Below are 26318 nucleotides of genomic sequence, written 5' to 3'. Positions count from 1 at the left end.
TCTTTCCCTACCCTTTCCCATTAACACCGGTGATTCAGAATCCAGAATTTACGACCAGGCATGATAATAAATAGCTCCGAGGGCTGATAGGACTGGGTATAACTAGATGCATGCATTTTGTCACCCTGCAGGGCTGACTATGCAAGAGCATTCTACCCTTTCACAGCCCCCCCCCCCTGAGTTATTGGTCTGGTTTTCAATTGTCACATTATTTAAGGTCCATATCGGAAGCGGTATTATATGTTAGTCCATTGACATTCTTTGAGCACCTATGTACAGAGGGGAATCATGTACCACATTTGCTATCACTTCTGTATAAACACATTATTGAACCTTCAGAAGGTTATATACCTCCGTATATACGTCACTGGGAGGCGGATCTTCAGACTCTTTTTACAAGATCCAAAATTAACGGGATCATTTAATTGGATCATAAATCCTCTATAGCAAGCCGTTTTCAAGAACAGGGAAATAAGTTACTGGTCAGGTGGTACAGGGTCCCAGCCTTACTTAATAAACTTTATCCGCAAACTTTCAAGTTATGCTGGCGCTGCAATAAAGAGACAGGGACATTACTTCACATTTTTTGGCTGTGCCCATTAATTGCATCATTTTGGAAGGAAGTGGGGACCATGATTAAACATTTCACTTCAATTGACCTTGGTTCAGATCCTCTGGGATACCTTCTGCATCTAAATGAGCTGCCTCTCCATCATTATAAAAAGTCGCTGACAGCTCATATGCTGAATGCTGTTCGGGCATGTGTCCCAGATCTCTGGAAGTCTACCACTACACCTTCTTTGATACATTGGTTTTCTAGAATAGATGAAATTAGGACAATGGAATATATGCCTGCATTTTCTCTATGGTAGAGAGGAGGAATGTAGGGATACCTGGCAGGCATGGACAACCTTTGCTTGCACACCCCAGTATGTCGATTGCCTCCCTGTCTAGGTTAGGCATGAAGACCTATAATTACAAGCTGGGTTTGACAGGTTAAGCCGAGGGGGGGGGGGCAAGGGGGTCAGAAGCCATGAAGTTCTGAATCTGAGCTAGTCAGCTCGCCCTTTATGCTTTTGTTTCATTTTGTTTGGTTTTGTTTGTTTATCAGTTTTCTTTTTAGTAGATTTTGTCACCAGGCCCCTAATGTTGAGGTCTGGAGGAAAGTTTTATTTAATTATCATAAAAGTAGATAAGCCAAGGAATAATAAAGGAAGATATTAAGCAGCGATATAAATATAATGTATTAGAGACTAATAGTTGATGTAAATATTACATTTCAGGTATATGTTGAGGCTATAGGGCCATATCGGAAAATTTTGTTACCACACCTCCTCAACGCAGCTAAGAGTCTCATCCCCAGACACTGGCGGGACAGTAGGAGACCTTCAATGCGGAAGTGGTTTGATAAAATAGACGAAATTTACTGTATGAAATATCCAAGATACAGTGAAGGGCTGGAGATGGAGGAATACGAGGAGACATGGAGAGATTGGGTTAGGTTCAAGGCCTCTAACCAGGCGGCTGAGGTGTGGGAGGATAAGGTAGACAACTCACCTTAAATAAAATATATAAATTTAGAATTGAGTCACGTACCTAAACAGGATTTAGGAACAGTAGGAATAGACTGAAGACAGTGAGAGGCTGCGTTGGGACTCTCTCAGGGGAGGTAAGGGGGGGGAGGGGGGGATGGGCGGGCAGGGGGATCATGGGGGAAATGGGGGGTAGGGGAGGGATATAGTAGTATTATATTGAAGAACCAGTAATGGTAGAAGGTAATATTTTTATATTACATATGGAATTCAAAGAGTATGTGCAAAAAGAAAAGGCCACAATGATGTGAAAGTATTGAGGGACAAGTTTGACTGGAAAGTTGAAACAACATTCTCCCACGAATAGTACTTGGCTGATGTGGCAAAAAGAAAAAAAAAAGAAAAAAAAAAAAAAGATTTGATAATTAATTTTTATTAGGGTGGCGCATTATTATTGTATTATTTTATAATTTGTATTATTCTTTATCTGTGTCCATGAATTTAATATGTGTCACTGCTGGTCTATCTGTTATATTTGTTTTGTGAGGTTGGTTTTGATTTATTTTTCATTATAAAATGGGTCTATTTCCTTTTTCTGTTATTATGTAGATGTTTTGTTATAAAAGGAAAAATCTTTTGAATAAAGAATTATACTTAAAAAAAATAACAAATTGTCCATAGCTAACCATTATCAAGAGGTGGGGTATAAATTTCTATTGAGATGGTACAGCATACCTCACTTGCTCCACAAAATGAATAGCAGTGTTCCGGACATTTGCTGGCGTTGCAACCAAACGATGGGTACAATGTCCCATATCTTCTGGCAGTGTTCTCTTTTATGGTTTGACATTGGTGGACCTAAGTGGGAATCCAGTGGTGCGCCTCCTGCACCCGACATGGAGACCCTTCTGGAAATACAAAAAATCAATCACTATACCTCTGGTGAATGCAACTAGAGCTTGCATCCCTTCACTCTGGAGGCAGACACAGCCTCCGACTAAGGTCCTGCATAGTTGCCAACAGTCCCGATTTTCCCGGGACAATCCCGATTTTGGGACCCTTGTCCCGATCGGAGGCTGTCCCGATTCTGGATTTTGCCTTTTTGTCCAGGGAAATCGGAAATGTTTGGCTCTGCAGCAGCTGGCTCCAACAAAATGGCCACCGGCGCCGCCACTAGATCGTTCCCCTTGTGTTCAGTGGAGAGGGGAGGGGGCTCAATCCGTGCAGCCAATGAATCGGCTTCTCTCCACAATTCTAAAGCCGGGTTAGCTGCACGGATCGGCCACTCCCCTCTCCACCGAACACACGGCGCCGCTCAGTCTGGTGTGATCTTCACTCTCCAGTGGCAGAGTCTGTCAGGCTGACCGAAGAGGAGCATCACATGCAGTGTCCAGACTCCAGTTCCTGATCTTCTCCTCCCCGAGGACATGTGCTGCAGGAAGTGAGTGACACCTACAAGGAACTGCAGTAATTCAGGTACAGATAACATGGGGACATACACTACAGGCTGGACCGAGCTTATGTCAAGGCTGTGGCAGGGAGAGAGCAAGCAGGGCTGGAATAGGGCAGCCATGAGGTGGGTGGTGTGCTCTGCTTTTCCTAACATTGACCTGGCATGGATTAATGGCCATCACTCCTCGGGATTCTCTGCAGGGGGCACTCTGGAGGTACTATCTGTGTGCCTCCAGAGTGCCCCCTTACATTCTCCCCTTACTTTCTCCAGAGTGCCTCTTTACTTTCTCCAGAGTGCCCCTTAGTACAGTAATATTAAGGGGGCACTCTGGAGGGGGATGTAAGGGGGCACTCTGGAGGAGGATGTAAGAGGGCATTCTGGAGGAGGATGTAAGGGCGCACCACAGAGGATGTAAGGGGGCTCTGGCTAAGTTAGTACTGCCAGAGGAGAGGAGTTTCTTCCTTCATCTTCTTCTTCTTCTGGTTCTTCTGGTTCTTCCTCCTGTGTTCTCGTCCTGCATCTTATTCCGCGCCGTCTTCTTCCCTTCTTCTCCTCCGCAAGGGGGGCGGGATCACCCTTCTGACATCACGGGGAATGCCACAGGGAAGTCCCTGTCAAGTCCCCGTGTGTCAGAGGGGGGGCGGGGTCACCGGGTGGCCCCGCCCCCCGTTATTTAAGAACCGTCAGAAGAGGAGAAGCGAAACACAGCAGGAGCCTCCCATCATGCCATCATGTATGCGGAGCGGCCCGAGGAGAAGAAGGGAAGAAGACGCTGGCCCCGCCGAGGAAGATGCCGGATGAGAACACCGGAGGAAGAACCAGAAGAAGGAGAAGATGGAGGAAGAAACCGAAGGAAGATAGAAGATAGAAGATAGAAGAAAGAAGATAGAAGAAATAAGAAGCATTTAAATAAAGGAATTGTCAAAAACTGTCTCTTGTCATTTTTAACATTTTTGAGGGCCGGGATCTGGGGGTCCCCTTGTTAAAGGGGGCTTCCAGATTCTGATAAGCCCCCGGCCTGCAGACCCCCACAACCACCGGGCAAGGGTTGTGGGGATGAGGCCCTTGTCCCCTTGTCCCCGCTCTCTCATCCCCCCTCTTTTCCTGCGGCCTGCCATGTTGCATGCTCGGATAAGGGTCTGGTATGGATTTTTGGGGGGACCCCACGCCATTTTTTTTTAATTTTGGCGTGGGGTTCCCCTTAAAACCTAAAGGGTCTGGTATAGATTTTGAAGGGGACCCCACGCCATTTTTTAAAAAAAAATTTGGCCGGGGTTCCCCTGAATATCCATACCAGACCTGAAGGGCCTGGTATGGAATTTAGGGGGACCCCCACGTAATTTTTTTTTTAAATTTTGGTTCGGGGTTCCCCTGTGAGGAATTCCCATGCCTTTTTTATCACTGAACTTTTATGTGTATTGTCGGATTGGCAATTCATTAATAGCCGCGAGTAGTTTTGAATGACTTTTTTTCCTTTGAAATGTCATTTTGCTGTCAGACTGTTCTAAACACGGGAAACATGCGCCCCTTTACAGGCATACTATAGACACCCCCCAGGTACGAAATTTAAAGGAATATTACACTTTTATTGTTTCACCTTAAGCATTATTAAAATCACTGCTCCCGATAAAGCAGCCATTTTTAAAACTTTTTTTTGCATTGATCCATGTCCCCTGGGGCAGGACCCAGGTCCCCAAACACTTTTTATGACAATAACTTGCATATAGGCCTTTAAAATTAGCACTTTTGATTATTCATGTTTGTGTCCCATAGACTTTAACGGTGTTCGAACAAATTTTTTGCCTGTTCGCAAGTTCTGGTGCGAAACGAACAGGGGGGTGTTCGGCTCATCCCTACATATTACCCACCTCCATACACTCCGCACTCCTCTCCTGTACAAACTACCCACCTCCATATACGCCGCACTCCTCTCCTGTACATACTACCCACCTCCATACACTCCACACTCCTCTCCTGTACATACTACCCACCTCCATACACTCCGCACTCCTCTCCTGTACATACTACCCACCTCCATACACTTCGCACTCCTCTCCTGTACATACTACTCACCTCCATACACTCCTCATTCCTCTCATGTACATACTACCCACCTACATATACTCCGCACTCCTCTCCTGTACATACTACCACCTCCATACACTCCGCACTCCTCTCCTGTACATACTACCCACTGCCATGCACTCCGCACTCCTCTCCTGTACATACCACCCACCTCCATATACTCCGCACTCCTCTCCTGTACATACTACCACCTCCATACACTCCGCACTCCTCCCCTGTACATACTACCCACCTCCATATACTCCGCACTCCTCTCCTGTACATACTACCACCTCCATACACTCCACACTCCTCTCCTGTACATACTACCCACCTCCATATACTCCGCACTCCGCAATGTAATAATAGAAATAATGCGCTTCAATCATCCTGACACCATAACAACCATGGTGCCGGGATGATTGAAGCACTAACACCAGGTGTTTGGAGTATCTTTATCTGCTGATTGTTAAACTCTGGAATACACATATTTCTATTGTGGTACAGGATCTGAGGGCTGCTGTCCCTCCATCCCTCTCCCCTCCTTTTCCCCTTTCCCTCTCCATGCCTCATTCATCTCAGACTCTAACCACACCCACTTTGAGCCATGCCCATTTAAGCCACGCCCACTATTACGCATAAACCATGCCCATTCACCGCATTTTTTTTCTATGCCACGCCTACAAACGCATGCCCCGCCCCAAAGTGTCCCTAAATTTTTTTTTACGATGTTGGCAACTATGGTCCTGTGGTATTTTAAATCAATGATATCTTACACATGGAGGAACTAACGGCCATCCTGAACAATATTGAGGAAGCCCTGACGATATATTACCTGCACAGATGGTTATTTGCAGACTGTGGCTCAATCTGTGAATGGATGGCGGTGCCTGATCCCTGGAGGGTGACCCCCTGGTTTCCTATCCCACTACTCTCTCCCCTGAACTCTCTTTCCTCCTCGCTCCTTCTTGCCCATCCCACCCTTTCCTTATAACCACTTGCCTACAGGGAACTTTCACCCCCTTCCTGCCCAAGCCATTTTTCAGCTTTCAGCGCTGTCGCACTTTGAATGACAATTGCGCAGTCATGCTACACTGTACTCAAACACATTTTTTATCATTTTCTTCACACAAATAGAGCTTTCTTTTGGTGGTATTTAATCACTGCTGGTTTTTTTTATTTTTTACAAAAAAAACGACCAAAAATTTTGAAAAAAAAAAAGTTTTTTACTTTTTTTTCTGTCAGTAAATTTTGTAACTAAGTAATTTTTCGCCTTCACTGATGTGCGCTGATGAGGCGGAACTGATGGGCTGTGATAGGCTGAACTGGTGGGCACTGATGAAGTGGCACTTATGGACACTGATTAGGTGGCACTGATGAGGAGGCACTAATATGCCGCACTTATGGGCACTGATAGGTGGCACTGATATGTGGCACTAATGAGCACTGATAGGCGGCACTGATGGGCACTGTTAGGTGGCACTGAAGGGCACTAATAGGGGGCACTGGCGGGCACTGATAGGCGGCACTGGTGGTCACTGATAGGCATTGATGGGTGGCACTGATGGGTGACACTGATGGGCATTACTGATGGGCATTGATTGACAGCAGTGATGGGCATTGATGGGCAGCACTGATAGGCGGCACTGATTGCCAGCACTGACTAGCATCGCTAATGGGCACTGATTGGTGGCACTTGTGGGCAGTGGTGGGCAGTGGTGGGCACTGATAGCTGGCATTGGTGGGCAATGGTGGACACTGATATGTGACACTTTTTTGCAATATTGTAATCGGGGCACTGATGATCAGTGCCCTGATTACATTCCTAGATGTCCCCCTGCGTGGAGATGCCACTGATCGGCTCTCCTTGCCACACACTCTGTCAGTCACCGACACAGCCATTCACATGGTTAAAGAGCCGGCGCGGCCACGATCGGCGCGCTGCGAGAGCGGCCGTTCTGGGACGCCATCATATGACGTCGTCCCAGAACGAGAGCCGCACCGCCCCGCCATCATTTGACAGTGAGGCGGGTGGCAAGCAGTTAAACTGGTTACTCCCTTTATAGAGGTATTTACTGATCCTTTGTCCTGTATGAGATAATGACGTGCTATTGCTATACTTGTACTTGAGTTATCCTCAGAACTTGAAGCTAGTCTGTATATCTTCACTATCCTTCTCTTGTGTTTTTATGTGCTCATTATATGAAAAGTTTAGATTCTTTGCTTTACCTCGGCTAGATTGAACACTGACATTAGACATGCCTTACTAGTCCTATGGTGCAGACCTACTAGCTATGTTGCCTTGGTTTGCTCTTTTTTCCTTTTTTTTTTTCTTTTTTAATCAATTTTACATTTTGTAGGTCTATTGCTTCATCTGTTTATATATGTTGACCTGTTGTAACATTGACAGGATAGTCATGGCTTTTGCAAGTAATTTTGGCTATGATCGACCATGTGCTTGTTTAATTCTATGTACCATGTATAGCCATCAATAAAGATGGAATTTAAAAAAAAAAACATGAGAAAAGCCAGGAGCAAAAGCACGAGAAAAGCCAGGAGCAAAAGAAGTAAAGTGATATTAATCACTCCATTTTTTAAGCATTTTCAGCAGCTGATTTCATTGCTTACTTTATCATTAAATGCAGGGCCAGGGACTAACATTGTGTCCCCCTACACTGCGTCCATCAATAAAAACACCATTCTCTAGTTATCAATTGTCAGGCACAGCTGCCATTTTTATTTAAATTTGCTGGAATTGGCGTGGGGACACATTAGGAGGCCTTCAGCTGTTATTGTGCAGTGTGGGGCTTCTGGTGATTTTTTTGAAGAGTTGTGACTGGGGTGATGGGCAGATCATGGATCACATGGATCACCACTCTTCATATGTGATGGCAATTTACTTACGCATGGCTTGCTGAAATGCTTGACGCAACGTCAGGGGCATGGTCATTTGGCACCGTGCTGACATCACTGTGTGTGTACAGACAAAGTTACAGCTAGACACATGTGACCATTTTGGCATCAACAGGGGGGTACATGTGAGAGCTTCTGTACTTCCAGATTGTCCCCTTTTGGGCCACATGGAGTAGGGATGATAGATGGCATATGGGTCGGTAGCTTTTTCTACACATGAGTATGGACTATTTAATATTTTTATATTTTCTAGAAAAGATACTGCTATTAACTTCTATTTATAGTTTCTAGTGGTTGGATCTGCTTTAATTCTCAGACCCAAGTATATCCCTAGGATGATATTTCTATATATGTCAACTTCTTCTAACGCCCACATTAAAGTTCTTCAAGTGGTGAGTGTAGATATTCCGGGGTTGGTTACTTGTTGGAACACAGACAAGAAAAGTTATGTTCTGGAACTTTCTATTTCCTATTTTTAGGGGTTATTATAGTTTTTTTTTATCGCCATCTTTCTTTAAAACATTATGTGCAAGTCAATATGACCACTAATTTATTGTTGATTGATTCAATTGTTTTTTATAAATATGGTATGTTTAACATGATTGTGAAAATAAATCTTATGAATTCTGTTTATCATATTCCATGTATCATCATTTGCCAAGCCTCATTCAAAGTCCCACTTTTCCTTTCTCGTTTTTTGTATTTATTACTAAGGGGTGAATGCTTGCCATTATTGGTGTCAGGTCACATTTTCTTATGCATTCTTTAAAACATTATTTACATTCAAGAATTATGCATTTTTAATGGAATTATATGTGATATGTTGTTTGGTGTTTTTTTTTTTTCATTGCAAGTCAAACCTTCTAGGGTTTAAAAATGTAGAGTTCATTTGCATTTTCCTTGGTTTCCAACTTGGAGCAAGTGTAACCTGAGTGTGTATTTGATGACCACCTGTTCTGCTATCATACAGCCAAAGTACCAGGGTACTGCATATTCAAGTGTGATAAGACCCATGATGTTTCCAGGGAAATGAGAATAGTCCCAAGGACATGCATCGAAAGTCCTCAGCACATAGCCTGTGGAGAATTCCCATGTGTATGTCCACAGTGTATATACAAGACATCGAAAAATGAGGGGACATCTTCTCTGCAGGTAAAAAGACATCTTTTCAATTATAAAAATGGCTGTCCCATATATGAAAATGGCCCAGATGCTGCTAACTCCTACCAGTTTCCAGCTTTTTATGGTGAAAATGTCCCAGGTTGATGTAAACAGTATTTCACACAGAAGCCCATGGATGGCATAAATGTACCATCGGATGATCCCGCTAAGTGACCTGGATTTCTGCATCTTGATGGGGTGGTAGTCTGTGAAATCTTGACAATACTATCAAAGAATTTATGAGAGGATGTTATGTTGACCATAGATGATCCCAGGCTGGAGGAGCACCTGTGTGGACTGAAAGAACCACTACACATAAATAACGCAATTTTTATAAACTGGTAAATGTAAAGGAGGTTGTTTTTTTTTACAATAATAGGTAAATATGTACAAGTTTTAAGAAAATCTGAGAGCAGATATTTAAAATACATGTGTTATTGTATGGAGTAATATTTTCAAATACAGAGTTATTCCAATTGCAATCATTTTGTTTTTCCTGTTTAGGGAAGCCCATGGACATCAGAGATTGCTCAGGTGTGCAGTTGCTATCTGACTGCCATTTTCAGAGCACTAAGGAGAGCTCCAAAAACTTGTAAGGTTGTCTCTAGTTAGTGAAAGGATGAGAGGGCATAGACAACATTGCCTAACTCAGTTAAGAACAGTAGTGATTGAAACAGGCTTCTCAAGCAGTACTGTCAATGTTCTCCTCAAAAGTCTCCTATTACTTGCTAATATTCTATAGCAATCTTCTGTAACTTGGAGCTTGAACCAACAGAAGGTGTGCCACACTACATTCTCAAAGGAGTCCAAAATAGCTTTAATGATTATCAATACTGCCAATGCAGTAAGAAATCCTAAACTTACTGCTTGCAAAAGAATCAGGTGTAGCAGAATTATGCCAGTAAACCCCAAGAATGAAAAGAAAGCCAACACACTGGGAAGTAGGATTTACTGAAATCTCATATCAGCAATAAATTTACACTAACGTTTTGAGAGCACTGCGTCACCTTGAAAAAGAGGGCCAGCATGCTCTCAAACATTGGTGTAACTCTTTTGACAATATGGAATTTTGGTAAATCCTGCTTTAGAATCTACTTCTTGGTGTTCTGTTTTTCTCTTCATTGTTGGGTTTTGTACAGTACCAATGTAAAGCCATACGCCCGCCCTTCACAATTAGCATAGTTGCCAACAGTCCCGATTTTCCCGGGACAATCCCGATTTTGGGACCCTTGTCCCGATTTAATTTTGTCCCGGGTGTTTTCCCGAATTTTTGGGGTTTGTCCCGAGAAAATCGTGAGTGTTTTTGTAAAAAACGGCAACGGCTCCACAAAAATGGCCGCCGTTGCCTCCACGAGTCAGTCAAAATGTTCCCCTTGTGTTCAGTGCAGGGGAGAGGGGCAGCCAATCCGCTTCTCTCTTCAGTGTACAAATAGAAAATTCTATTGTACACTGAAGCCTATTGGTTGGAGGGATTGGCAACCCCTCCCCGCTCTACACTGCACACAAGGAAGACGTGATCAGCCTCCACTGCCATCACCCTTCCCCCCCCCCCTGTGTCCAACGGAGCTCAGGGAATAGTGGGAGTGACGGGAGGGAAGAAGGGAGGCTTTCATCTGGCTGTTCAGGAGTTGTCTGACCTGTGAGTAGTGGCCTGTCAGTGTAGTGGGGGAGAAGAGAGATAGGGGGAGGGGGTGTACTCAGTGTATGGGAGGCTTGGAGCTTTCCCTGCAGTACACTTCTCAAAGGCTGAGGTCCAGCATGGATGGACTGGGGCTCCGCTGGCTGGGGACATTGATGGTCCTGGCTCCCCTCTTGCACACCATGTCACCACCATACCTGCACCCCTCTCCCCCCGTGTCACCACCATACCTGATTCCCCCCTCCCCCCTGTGTCACCAACATACCTGCACCCCCCTCCCCCCTGTGTCACCACCATACCTGCACCCCCCTCTCCCCCCCGTGTCACCACCATACCTGATTCCCCCTCCCCCCTGTGTCACCAACATACCTGCACCCCCCTCCCCCCTGTGTCACCACCATACCTGATTCCCCCTCCCCCCTGTGTCACCACCATACCTGCACCCCCCCTCCCCCCTGTGTCACCACCATACCTGATTCCCCCCTCCCCCCTGTGTCACCAACATACCTGCACCCCCCTCTCCCCCCCGTGTCACCACCATACCTGATTCCCCCTCCCCCCTGTGTCACCAACATACCTGCACCCCCCCCTCCCCCCTGTGTCACCATCATACCTGCACCCCCCCTCCCCCCTGTGTCACCAACATACCTGCACCCCCCCCTCCCCCCTGTGTCACCAACATACCTGCACCCCCCCCTCCCCCCTGTGTTACCACCATACCTGATTCCCCCTCCCCCCTGTGTCACCACCATACCTGATTCCCCCCTCCCCCCTGTGTCACCAACATACCTGCACCCCCCTCTCCCCCCCGTGTCACCACCATACCTGATTCCCCCTCCCCCCTGTGTCACCAACATACCTGCACCCCCCTCTCCCCCCTGTGTCACCACCATACCTGATTCCCCCTCCCCCCTGTGTCACCAACATACCTGATTCCCCCTCCCCCCTGTGTCACCACCATACCTGATTCCCCCTCCCCCCTGTGTCACCAACATACCTGATTCCCCCTCCCCCCTGTGTCACCAACATACCTGCACCCCCCCTCCCCCCTGTGTCATCACCATACCTGATTCCCCCCTCCCCCCTGTGTCACCAACATACCTGATTCCCCCTCCCCCCTGTGTCACCAACATACCTGCACCCCCCTCTCCCCCCTGTGTCACCACCATACCTGATTCCCCCTCCCCCCTGTGTCACCAACATACCTGATTCCCCCTCCCCCCTGTGTCACCAACATACCTGCACCCCCCCCTCCCCCCTGTGTCATCACCATACCTGATTCCCCCCTCCCCCCTGTGTCACCAACATACCTGCACCCCCCCCTCCCCCCTGTGTCATCACCATACCTGATTCCCCCTCCCCCCTGTGTCACCAACATACCTGCACCCCCCTCTCCCCCCCCGTGTCACCACCATACCTGATTCCCCCTCCCCCCTGTGTCACCAACATACCTGCACCCCCCCCTCCCCCCTGTGTCACCACCATACCTGATTCCCCCTCCCCCCTGTGTCACCAACATACCTGCACCCCCCCCTCCCCCCTGTGTCACCAACATACCTGCACCCCCCCCTCCCCCCTGTGTTACCACCATACCTGATTCCCCCCTCCCCCCTGTGTCACCACCATACCTGATTCCCCCCTCCCCCCTGTGTCACCAACATACCTGCACCCCCCTCTCCCCCCCGTGTCACCACCATACCTGATTCCCCCTCCCCCCTGTGTCACCAACATACCTGCACCCCCCTCTCCCCCCTGTGTCACCACCATACCTGATTCCCCCTCCCCCCTGTGTCACCAACATACCTGATTCCCCCTCCCCCCTGTGTCACCACCATACCTGATTCCCCCTCCCCCCTGTGTCACCAACATACCTGCACCCCCCCTCCCCCCTGTGTCATCACCATACCTGATTCCCCCCTCCCCCCTGTGTCACCAACATACCTGATTCCCCCTCCCCCCTGTGTCACCAACATACCTGCACCCCCCTCTCCCCCCTGTGTCACCACCATACCTGATTCCCCCTCCCCCCTGTGTCACCAACATACCTGATTCCCCCCCTCCCCCCTGTGTCCCCACCATACCTGATTCCCCCTCCCCCCTGTGTCACCAACATACCTGCACCCCCCCCTCCCCCCTGTGTCATCACCATACCTGATTCCCCCCTCCCCCCTGTGTCACCAACATACCTGCACCCCCCTCTCCCCCCTGTGTCACCACCATACCTGATTCCCCCTCCCCCCTGTGTCACCAACATACCTGCACCCCCCTCTCCCCCCTGTGTCACCACCATACCTGATTCCCCCCCTCCCCCCTGTGTCACCAACATACCTGCACCCCCCCCTCCCCCCTGTGTCACCAACATACCTGCACCCCCTTCTCCCCCCTCTGCTGGGGGCACCTTATGTAAGGACAGACTCTGCTGGGGGAACCTGATGGCATCTGGTGGCAGGCGACGTGGCAGGTGACACGCTCAGGGGTCCCACTGATTCTGCATTATGGTGAGTTGAATGATTTCATTATTTATATTACAATGTAATAATAGTAATAATGCGCTTCAATCATCCTGACACCATAACAACCATGGTGCCGGGATGATTGAAGCGCTAACACCAGGTGTTTGGAGTATCTTTATCTGCTGATTGTTAAACTCTGGAATACACATTGCTATTATGGTGTAGGGTCTGGGTCTGCTTTCCCTCCATCCCTCTACCTCCCTTTCCCTCTGCATCCCTCATTCACCTCAGACTCTAACCACACCCCATTTAGCCACGCCCATGTAAGCCACGCCCACTATTTCACGTAAACCACGCCCATTTTTTTGCGCGGCGCGCTCCGCGCGCCGCATTTTTCCTTTTTTATATGCCACGCCTACTAACGCATGCCCCGCTCCCTAATTATAGGCTGACTCCGCCTACAGCCAAAAAAAGTGTCCCTAATTTTTTTTTCCCAATGTTGGCAACTATGAATTAGTTACCTATGGAAGTCTGTGCATTGTGGTTTGATTAATTGTTATGCCAGTAAAACAGATGTAACATACCAGTGTGAGCCATTTTACTACAGTTGGTGTGGTGATTCTTGTGTTGGTTTAAGCTCTGAGCAATGTTACTGGGTACCCACTGCAGAGTACCTCTTTTTGCATGTAAGCTGCCATACCAGAGCCATTAAGCCCTACAAATGACTTTATTTTTCCCTTTTACTACTCTGTATTAATAAGCATAGTCCTAGTGCCTCTTGGATGTATCCCTTTGCATCTTCTGTAATTTGGAAGCATCCCGTAGCATGACCGTCACTTGTAACCAGGGCCAGGACAAGGGGTGGGCGAGAGAGGAAGCAGCCCTGGGCACAATGATCTACTGTAGTGATGGGGGTTCCTTCCTTCAGTTACAAGGCTGACAGGAGTAATGAAAACGACACTCCTGTCAGCCCAACGCTGGGAGCAGCAAGAAGTGAGCTGGGAGGCGGTGTGGGCTGTGTTCTTGCTCCCCCTCCTCCTTCCTGCCAGTGCAGTGCTCCTGTATTAACAAGCAGTCAGTGGTGTTCACAGACACACAGGAGCTGCACTAGCAGGAAGGATGAGTGGGAGAGAGAGCACAGCCTGCACCACTAAGCACAGAAGTGTCCAGGAGAGAGCGGTGAGTGGAGGAGAGAGCCATCAACTCAAGCATGTGCTCAATGTTAAAAATGAGCTGCACAGTGATTCTGACAAGTGATTGACTGTTGGGTGTAGGATCCCCTAAGCTTACACATCGTAAATTGGGGGGGCGCAGTTTGGCATCTTTGTCCTGGGTGCTGGATGGCCTGGTCCTGGCACTACTTGTAACATGCATCACTGTCTAATATGAAAGTCTATTTTCCCATGCAAAGTCTCCTGTGAGTTGGCAGTTCTCCCATTTAAAATGGTAGTCTCACATACTATGACAGCTCTGTAACAAGCACCAGTTTTAGAATTTCAAGAGTATTTGCTTCACTGAATCCATCTAAACACTCACACACATTACTGACCCCTTATAAAGAGAGGGAACATGATGGATGGCATGCAAATCATTAAAGTTGTTTTGGACTTATTTATGAATTTAGTCTGGCCTCCTTCTTTTGGTTTTAGCTTTTACAGAAAAAAAAGGAAAACCTGTACTGAGAGAAATAAATAGGTTGACATTGCTGACCTCCTTCTGTCTGTGTTAATGCTTTTTCGGTCACTGGCCAAGTATGCAGCAAAATAAAATAGGAGTGAAGTCAGGATTCTTGTTTTGCACACCTGTTTCTAGCCAGTGTCTCAAATTGACTTTAAGTCAGAGATAGCTAGACATCTGACATTTTCAAAAGAAGACCAGCAATGACAGCCCACATATTTATCTCAAGAAAAGTTTCTTTTAAGTTTCTTTTCTTGTATATGGGGCTTAGAGTAAAGCCTCATACACACAATCAGATTTTCGGACGACTGTCCATTTTTTGTGGCATGCTAGTCTCATGTCGAAAGTGAAGAGGTTACTCACCATACAAAAATTCTCGTACGACAGAATACAACTTGAGAAGTGACGTAATGTGTTGAATAGTTTTATTCTTCCGTTTCTGAGCATGCGTAGTCTTGCTATTACGATTTTTTTCATATGAAAACCATACTGATTAAACGAAAATCGGACGTTGAGTTCACGTACAACAAAAATGTTATAGTCTGCACATCCAGCTTTTGTCTGACGAAAAAACGGAATCTGCTGTCGAAAGCACTGTACTAATGATCCAAAAATCGGCAGATCGTTAGTGGGATGAAATTTTACTTCCAATTTTTGCATCATATGTACGGGAATTTAGTGGTCCCTGATGAGAGTGCATATGATGAAGTTGCAGCTGGTTGAACCATTCCATCGACTCTTCCTCTATATCAGGGATCTCCAAACTTTGGCCCTCCAGCTGTTGCAGAACTACACATCCCATGAGGCATTGTAAAACTCTGATTTTCACAGACATGACTAGGCATGATGGGAATTGTAGTTCTTGAAAAACTGGAGGGCCATAGTTTGGAGACCCCTGCATATCTTTGATCTTCTGTACATCAGCAGTTAACTGGATACCCATAAATTGAGGAGGATTGCAGTATAATATGAATTGCATCCATTCGATGATACTGGGAATCACTTCAAAGATCTGTATAACACTATAGGTTGTGTGAACATTTGGATGAGGATCTTTGTCTCTTTTATATGATCATAGAACTACTTAGTGACCTCTACACTGTTTTATTCCTGGGGTGGAGCCAGACATGGACATAAAACATCCATGATGCATAAGGCACACAGGGCTGTGCCACCCATAAGACTAATTAAGGTGGCTGCCTCAGGCGGAACTCAAGGAGGCATGGTTTGGGGCGCACTGAGGCTGGAGTGTCCATATCATGCATGTCCAGCCCCGTGTGTGTTCAGCTACCAGGCGTCATTGGTTGCAGGCAGTGATAGCAAAAATGGCTACTTCAGGCAATATCCGCATCTGGCACGACCATGAAAGCACATCACATTAAAATGGTTAAAGTTTGCTTAGTCTGACCTTACACTAAAAAATGTATGTGGTGCAGGAGCAATTTGTCTATTTGTGGCAACTATAGCATATTTATGGGACCTAGTATGGCCATCTCTGAGAATAGAGAAGGATGTTGTGGTGTGTTCAAGTCGCCATTGCTTTTTTGGCTTTAGCATAGTTATGGGGCTTGGCAAGATTGAGGCTGGGTTCACACTTATGCGAATTGGAGGCTGGTTTCCCTGCATCCAATTTGAAGACGGGAGAGTGTGACCGGCTCTCAATAGAGCTGGTTCATACACCTCCGGGGCGGCCGCGGTTCACATTTGGAAAGGGTCCTGTGCGTCTTTGGTTCTGAATCAGGTGCAAATTTAGGCAGAAATTTGGACCTGATTTGCACCTGAATCGATGAACAGGGACGCACCGGACCCCCTGCTGTGAGCTCCGGCCGCAGCAAGTGTGAACCCAGCCTAACTCTGAATTCAAGGGGGTGTATCTTAAATATAATTTTTAACATCAAACTAACTTATAAAATACTAATTTTTACCATTTTTAACATGTTGAAAAATCTGTCACAAGCAAGGTTTACTTTTTTGAAATTTTCAAAAAAATTTTCAAAAAAAAAATTTTTCAAAGATGCTGCTTGCAGGACTTTTCCGAACGTCCCGCAAGCGCACCTCCCCAGTTTGAAAGCACATGGGAGACAGTTTTCAGGCACTTTACAGGCACTATTTCTAGAGCTAAAATGCCCGAAAACTGCCCCAGTGTAAAAGGGGTCTTACTGCAGGCGGTATTTTTTTAATAAAGTGGGGAAGGGTGAAGCTTTCTGTCTGTGATCCTACTGGGGAGATTTACCTCCTATCCATGTGACACCTGTACAAGAAATGTGGAATGTGGTTGTCACCAGCACAGGAAGGCAGGAACAGCAGTATAAACATTGTCAGAGGTTCTATCCCTACCTCACACTATTAAAATGTGATAGTGTCCCCCATTTGAGATATTTTCAGAAAATTTTCTGGAAACTTCCCAAATAAGATTTCAACAAGTCAGATGAAATGTCAAAGCCCGTACTGGAGACCGCTGATCGTCCAGTGAAAGTTAGTAGCTTTACTTGCTGCTGGGAGCCCTTGGAGATGTTTGGAAAGGCAAAGAGGGTTTCATCAGAGGGTGCCTCAACCTGCAGCCCCCCAGTGTAGTGGTTTAGATCCCTGAAAATGGAAAAAACTTAGGACTGCTGAATTCCTCGAACTACTGTGGTCATTACTTTTGAGCTCCACTCAAAGGTGATCAAACCCCACCATACCTGAAGCTGTTCTAAGTGAGGCTTGATTTGGCCACAATGCTTTTCTTGCGTTTCCTTATTGTTTAATGATCACTGTGATAACATAATGTAAATACACCAGTTTATAGCCCGAATAGAGACTTGGTTCCTGGCTTTACCATTGTGTTCCTTACCTACTGATTTATAGACATCGATCTGCAAGCCTTGCAGCAGATAAGATAACTTGCACACTGTCAGTGCCATGCACCAAATTATACGGCCCTCACCTAGGCCAAAAGTCAAATTAATATTTGACTAGCTCTCCATTCACTTGGTATTAGCAAATCAGCTTGTCATACAAACTGGTATTGTAAATCTAATATAAAGCACAGAATATAGTAGATTAGTTTTACAAATTGATACAGTAAAGTAACATTGTCTAAATCAACACTATATATTTATATATATTGTGTAGGGATTTGGCTTGAAGTGGTCATTTTAATCTCCTAACTGTTCACCATGTATAAATTGCAGCCATCATCTTATTATGTTTCAAAAAGCGATTTCTGCATATATAGAATTCTGCATATTAGTCATTACAATTTAATTAGCACTGTGTACAACCTACAAGCAACTAGGGGGACCCCATTTCAAGGAATCCCATGCCCTCAGGACTTACAGTATCTCAAGGAGAACAGATCTGACTTGGGCAACTTTTAACTTGCCAATGACGCTTATGAATGCTATGTAAAGATTATAAAAAGGCTGTACAATCATAAAAATTTTGGCGGCCTTTGATTGTAAGCAGACCCCCCACATGTGTATGCAGCGTGTGTCAAATAAATCTGATTTGAAACTGCCCACAGACGTTGGTTACAGCTGGTCATTTCGCTGACAAAATGGTGCCGCCCGGTTGGATTGATTGAAGCTTGAACTTCCAGACCTCCCTTGCAATGTGAAATCTTCGAATAAGAGGCGCCTCAGTGAGTATTTTATCACTATTATGTTTGGAGACTTCTGTGTTAGGGCAGGTGTGGAACCTCAAGTCTATACACCATTCAAGAACCTCTGTGAGTAGTTATTTGTTTTATGTGTAGCACCCTCTACCAGTAGGTATGTGCTAGTAAGATATTTTTACTAGGTTATCCAGCACAGGTAAATTTAGGCTGCGTGCTAGGCCTGTCTGTTTTGATTTGGGGGCTGGGAGTGGTCAGAGTAGCTGTGGGCGTTACTACCTGCACTTGAGTTCTGAGGCGCCTCCCCTGTTTCTGAGGAGAATGTTCTAGAAAAGTGGCTGGGCCTGGAACTGGAGTGGCAGGCAGCTTGTGTGTGCGCCCTGACCAATCCCCAATCAAGATTGGCAGGGGGCAGGCCTCATATATAAGCTAAGATGATTCTAAACAGGGGTCAGAGTTGGCTGGGTGAAGTGAGGAATGGCATGTTAGTCAGTCACAGGAGGCCATCCCCATCTGAGGGGGTGGGGGTGCGCCGATCTCAGCAGAGGCCCGGGGAGAGCTGTGAGGGAACATTGCCTCTACACGGTCATTGGCAATGTCTCTGCCAACACACGGTCAGATGGCAGGGAACTCCTGGAGTAGAGGGGCAGGTGAAACTGGCGGTACGCATGGTCCAGTCAAAGTTCCTCATCAAGGACTCAGGGCTGTTGGACGGTCGGTGAGTGTTACCAGAGTGGGGCTGGAGGTGCCAAGGCCTGGAAGTGCCAAAGAGTCTGTGAAGGGAACTCTGCTAGTACATGGTCACTAGCGGAGTCTTCATCAATACACACGGTGCATGATGGGGAGTCCTGAAGCAGAAAAGAGACTGTGGAGATCTGTGTCAAGTCGATGCTGCCTGCGGGCACATGATTTGCAAGTTGGGCTGGCTGGGAACAGTAGTCCATATTTAATAGAAGATATGCTTTTAACCCACTGGGCCTCCGGGGAGAGGTTCTGCAGGGCTCAGGCCTAGTGGCAGCGAGCAACCAGAGCCACAGTAGGGAGGCTTATTCAGATTAGGCCCCTACTATTCAATAGAAGAGGATGTGTCATATTTCACTACAGTAACTAAGTTTGTGCAGGAGGAACCAAGTGTACAGCAGGAAACAAGTTATGGGCAGGAGGTGAAAGATATCTAAGAATATTGCTTTTACACGGTCATTAGTGATGTCGCTGCCACCACACGGTCAGATGGTAAGGGAACTCTTAGATGGAATAGTCTGCGGGGGTTGAGCCGCAGGAGGAGCAATAGTCTGCATGGAGATGCAGGAGGAAACTAATACCAAATCCTCAATGCACATTATATCTTCTGGCTCTAACTTTATTCAAAGTGTACTAAAATCCTTAAATATGATGGCAAAGGCTTGTCCTATGGGCATCCCATATTCCTATCCCTATCCAAGTTATACCCCCCAATAAAAACAACAAAAACAAAGCTTGCAAAAGCTGGAAGTGATGTATGAAGTTTGGCAGTGGGGTGATTTGTTGTTATTAGCTGCAACACCATGGCTACATATGTTTATCTGTTTATGTTTGGATTAACTTCAAACTAACCTTCTTGAATGTGTGGGCTCCCAGAAGTAGCTACCATTAGGGTTGCTTTAAAAGGCTTCGGCCTTAAGAAGATCAAGGTATATTGCCTTAAAGAAGAAGTACAGCCAAAGCTCATTTTGCTGTACTTCACCTGTGGATGACAGGAGTGCAGTTCGTTCTGCACTTCTGTGACCCGTTTTCAGCAGACAGCGGGCTGAAGCTGACGTCACAGAGCAGGTCCAGGCTGGGGCAAGATTGTGACAATAAAGTCAAGATCCACCCACAATCCTGTACCAGCACCTGGCTTAGCCTCTCAGCAAGCCGCTGAGAGCCTGAACCGGCCGCTCCCACCCCCTCCACAGCCCAGCGCTCCAGTGAGCTCGGGGGGGGGGGGCCAGAGCAGAGAGCCAGTGACTGACAGTCACCAGCTTTCTGAGAACAGAGCTCTGAGAACGGAGCAATCAGCGCTCGGTTTTCAGTCTTAGAGCCATCGGGGGACAGATGCAGCATCGGAGCGATACTGCATCCACCTAGGTAAGTGTGGTTTTAAAAAAAAAAATGAACTTATCTTTTAACAGCTGATATATCCACCAAAAAGGTGGTTTATGCCAAATTTTGGGAGAAGCAAGCACACTGATAGCTCAGGTGTGCTGGCTTCATAATAGAGCCAGAGTTAGAACTCAGGGCCCCACCATCCTAAGGGAGGTCCATGTGCCTGAGGGGGAGCCATGTGAGATTCTGCCAAGCATCAAAGTGTTCAGGTTGGGGCAGAGGAAGGCTCAAGCCTGATAGGAAGTCCATGTGGGATGGGAGCAGCCAGGAACCTAGAGAGAGAGTCCAGGAGGGACAAGCGCAGCTAGGGAGCTGCAAGGAAAGATGCAGAGCTAAAGTATAGCATCTGCGCATAACCCTGGGACCCCGAAGAGGTACTCAGAGCAGTAAAGCTGCCACAAGAGAGCCTGGAGGCTAAATGCCATGTGTTTGCAGTAATAGTGAAAACCCCCTGCGTGGGAAGAGCAATCTGTATGAATTTTCTTTTAAATAAAAGTGGGCTGCATTGCCTTAAAATACAGTTTTGGACTGGCACACATACAGCTTGAGTTTTATCACCCCATTCTTACAATGTGTAAATTGGATGTGGTAAGTGTTTGCGTCCGTGTTAAGGACACACTTACTAACACATTGCCATACGTGAAGAGATAGTAGAAACTGTTGTGGGTTTTAAGAGTTCCCTGCATTTTGGCCATGTAATGTGCATTTTTAGTTACCTGTTTCAAGTGTGAAAGGAACTCTATTTTTAAATTTATTCCTGTGATTATGTGGGAGCCATGTGAGATGCTGCTATGCATCAAGGTGTTCAGGTTGGGGCAGAGGAAGGCTCAAGCCTGAGAAGAAGTCCATGTGGGACGGGAGCAGCCAGGAACCTGTAGAGAGTCCAGCTAGGGAGCTGCAAGGAAAGATGCAGAGCTAAAGTATAGCATCTGCGCATAGCCCTGGGTTGTGTTTGATGGTCAGGAAGACCAAAAGATGTTTCATGGTCAGCAAGACCCCAAAGAGGTATTCAGAGCAGTAAATCTGCCACAAGAGAGCCTGAAGGCTGAAAGCTAAGTGTTTGCAGTAATAGTGAAACCCCCCTGCGTGGGAAGAGCAATCTGTACGAATTTACTTTTAAATAAAAGTGGGCTGCAATGCCTTAAAATACAGTTTTGGACTGCCACAACTCATTGTAAACGCACCTACCGCTTGAGTTTAATCACCCCATTCTTACAATGTGTAAATTGGATGTGGTAAGTGTTTGCGTCCGTATTAAGTTGGATACACTTACTAACACATTGCTATACGTGAAGAGATAGTAGAAACTGTGGTGGGTTTTAAGAATTCCCTGCCTTTGGCCAGGTAATGTGCATTTAAAGTTACTTGTTTCAAGTGTGAAAGGAACTATTTTTCAAATTACTCCTGTGATTATGAGTTGCAAGAAATTGGCTGATTGCTAAATGACCTGGTGATTTATTAGGTTAGCAGAGTGCCAGGCTGGTATATGTAGTTCCACTGACAGCGAGAAAGTAGTAATTTCTAAGTAAAAGTGAGAGACAAATTCACTTACTAGTCTTTCTTCTCTTTTTTTCTTCATAGGCTGGAGTTGCGGTCTCTATCTCTGTCAAAAATGACACTGCCTCTTGTAAGTTGGTAAGATAAGGAGAATGCACAAAATTAATGTAGTGACTGATAAATTCCTTGCTTAAAGTGGTGTTCCACCCAAAAAAAAAAAAAAAAAATTCATGAATGTGCTTTAAAAAAAAAAAAAAAAACACATTTGGAAATTTTTTTTTTTTACTCACCTCTAAACGGCTGTTGCTAGGGGGTTCCTCATAGTCTGCCTCCTTCAGTGCCTGGACTGGTGACATCAATTCCCTTCAGCACATGAAGGGCTCAGCTCTGCCCCCTCCCTCTTGTCAATCATTTGGGACACGTGAGGGGTCCCAGATGATTGTGCAGCCAATCACAGCGCGCGGCGCTGCTCGCGCATGCGCAGTGGGTGTCCGGCTGTGAAGCCACAGCCGGGCAACCACAGTTACAATGCCGGCGCCGCTGAACAGAGGGGGAGATGAGCGGGGCTTCGCTCCCCAGCATCGCTGGACCCTAGGACAGGTAAGTGTCCAATTATTAAAAGTCAGCAGCTGCAGTATTTGTAGCTGCTGACTTTTAATTTTTTTTTTTTATAATGGGAACATCACTTCAAAGCGGGGTTCCCATTTTGAAAAAAAAATAAATAAAAGTCAGCAGCTACAAACACTGCAGCTGCTGACTTTTAATCGGACACTTACCTGTCCCAGGGTTCAGCGATGCAGGGAATCGAAGCCCCGCTCGTCCCCCCTCCGTTCGGCGGCACCCACTGCGCATGCGCGAGCCGCGCCACGCGCCGTCATTGACCCCACAATCATCTGGGACCAGTCACGTCTCCCAGATGATTGACAAGAGGGAGGGTGGAGAGGCAATCTCCCTTCCTGCGCCGAGGGAAGTGACGTCAGGAGCCCAGGCACCGAAGGAGGCAGACTACGAGGGACCCCCTAGCAACAGGCATTTAGAGGTGAGTAAAAAAAAAAATTTTCTTCAAATGTTTTTTTTTTATTTTTTTTAAACACATTACTAATTTTTTTTTTTTTTTTAGGGGTGGAACTCCACTTTAAGCACTTCTCCTTATAGCTAAAAATGGTATTAAAGCGGCGTTCCACCCAAAAATTGAACTTCCGCTTTAACTGAAGGTGACCCCCTGACATGCCACATTTGGCATGTCATTATTATGGGGTAGGAGCGGTAACTCTCTTTTTAGAGGGTTTCAGCTCCCACTTCCTCCTGGGGCACTGCAGTGCCAGAAGGAAGATCCCCTCTCCCCCTCCCTCTCGGTAATCATCTGGGACACGTCACAGGTCCCAGATGATTGCCCGGCCAGACACAGTATGCAGCGCACAGCGCGGCCCGCGCATGCGCCGTGTGTGTCTGGCTGTGAAGCCACAGCCAGGTGACAATGCCAGTGTCTTGCCGAGAAAGTTCCCTCGACGGATAAGTTCCCCCCCTGTACTGCGCAGGCGCAGCGCCTGTGCAGTACGGACTACTGTCAGCCGCCGGAGATAGCCGAAGCTCAAATGCTTCAATCAGCTGTACACGGCGCCTGCGCCCTAGGTCCAGGTTCCTTCCCCACCATCCAAGTGGACCTAGAGGGGGAATCTAAAAGAGCCGAGCGAAGCGAGGCTGTGCCCGAAGCGTGGCGAGCGAAGCGTGGCGAGCGAAGCGAGCCCGCGAGGGGCCCTCTTAAAGGCGCCGTGTACAGCTGATTTTCAGCTATTCCGCTTCGGCTTTCTCCGCCGGATCCTACTGTGCAGGCGCAGCGCCTGCGCAGTAGAGGGGGAACTTAGCCGCCGAGCGGAACTTTCTCGGCAGAACACCGGCACCGCAGAGAGGAGGGGGAGACGAGCGGGGCTTTGCATGCCCGTATCGCTGGACCCTGGACAGGTAAGTGTCTGATTATTAAAAGTCAGCATCTGCAGTATTTTTAGCTGCTGACTTGCATTTTTTTTTTATTGGAACTCCGCTTTAAGTTATATTTTACTGTGCTTTGTCGAGGCACTGCTAGCAATAATAACAATAATAATAATTACAGCTATTAAGTCATTGATCCGCAAACGGATTCCCAGGAAGATTTTAAATATAAACGTCTGCAGTGGGCTAAGTGATGTATTAGGTCCCGTTCACACCTGAGCGATTTTCAGCTTGAAGCTTGTGGCTCTAAAACGCTCAACCGGCCAAATCCTATTCATTTCAATGGCCCCTGTACACATATGAGCATTCTGTCGTCTGAAGCAAAATGTTTTTTTTTTTCAATCAAAAAATACATGAGCTTCTTTTTGGCAGATTACAAGTGTTTTCGGCCCCATAGACTTCAATAGAAACGCCTGAAAACACATGACTTGAGCGTTTTATGAGTGTTTGGTCGCAAGTTTTCTGATCAAACAACAGTTCTCCTCCACTACTTTCCTCCCCTAGTGCTTTCTATTGGATAAACAAAAACACCTGAAGCTGTTAAATGCTTGTAATACACTTCCAAAAATGCTCAAAAACTCTCAAATAAAAACGCCTGAAAGTCGCTCTACTCAGGTGTGAAATCATCTCACCACTGGTTTGTTGAACATGACAATGAGGTCACTGTACTCCAATGGCCTCCACACTCACCAGATCTCAATCCAATAGAGCACCTTTGGGATGTGGTGGAAAGGGAGATTCGCATCATGGATGTGAAGCCGACAAATCTGCAGCAACTGTGTGATGATATCATGTCACTATAGACCAAAATCTCTGAGGAATATTTCCAACACCTTGTTGACTTTATGCCACAAGATGTAAGACAGTTCTGAAGGCAAAAGGAGGTCCAACCCAGTACTAACAAGGTGTACCTAATAAAGTGGTATATGTATGTGTATATATGTATATATACTGCTCAAAAAGTGTCAGTTTTCTAAAGGAATTCTTTTACATTTGAGATTAGCTCCTTCTGTCTCTTATCTGTAAGAACAGATCAAGCTGCACTGAACATAACATGACATGAGGGCTCGGAAGTTTTATCTTTTTTGGGAAGTTCTGGGTTCAAAACCTTGACACATCTTAAACTCCATTTAATGAAGTATACTGGAGTTCGGAGGTGCCAATGTTTTTGAATCTTATGGATTAACTTTGAAATGTTTTATTTCCATAATACTAAGAGATTTTTTTGTAACATTAATTTGCTCACTAAGCATATAGTCAATTTATCTGGGCATTTTAGCTAAACTAGGTCTTATCTCTGTCCACCAGAGGTTACTTTAAGCAAGTAATATATAAGCCCTGATCTTAAAGTGGATGTAAACCCAATGTCATGCTTTCTAAACTACTGCCATAGGGGTTATCTATAAGGATATACATGCCTCCTGCATGTATCTTTACCTGTCAAATGTCTCCCCTCTGTCTGTTATGAGACCCGAAAAACTGCAGATTCTGTGGGCGGGGTCTGTTGTCTGGAGCTCGGTGGGTGGAGTCGTCATGTCAGTAGACTCCCCGCCCACCTCTACACTCCCCTTGTCAATATGCATTTTCTCCTGTTTATTTCTTACACTGAACTTCTGCTATGATCTCTAACATCCAGTGAAAAGACAGGAAAGTAACCACATGACCTCAGCATGCCAAATCATGGTGAGGTGTGGAACAGCCAATCCTTGCAGAGCTGCTGAAGAATTGAGTGGGGGAGGGAATTAAAAAATAATGCATGTGTCTTAGGCTGTCACTCACAGCAAGGGGGAGGATTTGACAAAGTTTTTCTCAGTTTGTCAAGATTTTTCTCACTGAACAATAAGCCCGGTTTCACACATGTGCGGTGCGAATTGAAGCTCAGGCTTCACTGGGAAGATAAAAATCTGTTGTTCAAAGGCTTCTCTGCGTTCTAGCTGCGGATCAGTGAGCAGGGAGAGAGGGAGAGGGGGAGGGGGGGGGTGTAGTGAGGAGAAGGAGAAAATCCTTGTTCAGAACGCAATGCATCTGCGAATCTGATGCGTTCCCATAGGAGGTAATGGGCTTGTAATTCGCACCGCAATGCCCAAAAAAAGCACACGTTTTTTGTGCAATGCGCAGTGCGAATGCAACGCACATACGAGAACCAGATACATTCAAATGAATGTATTTTAAAATGTCCTGCGAATTGGATGCGGTGTAAGCCGCATCTAATTCGCATAGG

The 26318-nt window shown here is 46.3% G+C and overlaps 1 protein-coding gene across 2 annotated transcripts in view; it reads right to left on the bottom strand.

Moving 5' to 3' along the window:
• Window positions 1-8785: 8785 nt before the first annotated feature.
• Window positions 8786-26318, bottom strand: part of TMEM229B (transmembrane protein 229B) — a 34725-nt gene continuing 17192 nt past the window's right edge. Inside the window, exons 1-3 of one of the 2 annotated variants that reach the window (XM_073628453.1) lie at window positions 22399-22460; window positions 22164-22214; window positions 8786-9420 (exon numbers count right to left, since the gene is read on the bottom strand). In XM_073628453.1, the coding sequence (XP_073484554.1) occupies window positions 8848-9312 (465 nt within the window). In that variant the 5' untranslated portion in view covers window positions 9313-9420; window positions 22164-22214; window positions 22399-22460 and the 3' untranslated portion in view covers window positions 8786-8847. Of the gene's footprint in view, window positions 9421-22163; window positions 22215-22398; window positions 22461-26318 lie in introns of those variants that run through there. The other variant, XM_073628454.1, reaches the window with a different exon arrangement.

The sequence above is a fragment of the Aquarana catesbeiana genome, linkage group LG04, assembly GCF_042186555.1.
Source record: "Aquarana catesbeiana isolate 2022-GZ linkage group LG04, ASM4218655v1, whole genome shotgun sequence".
In the NCBI taxonomy this organism is placed as follows: Eukaryota; Metazoa; Chordata; class Amphibia; order Anura; family Ranidae; genus Aquarana; species Aquarana catesbeiana.
The sequence above is the reverse complement of the archived record's forward strand: the minus strand, read 5'-3'. Positions and strand labels throughout refer to the sequence as shown.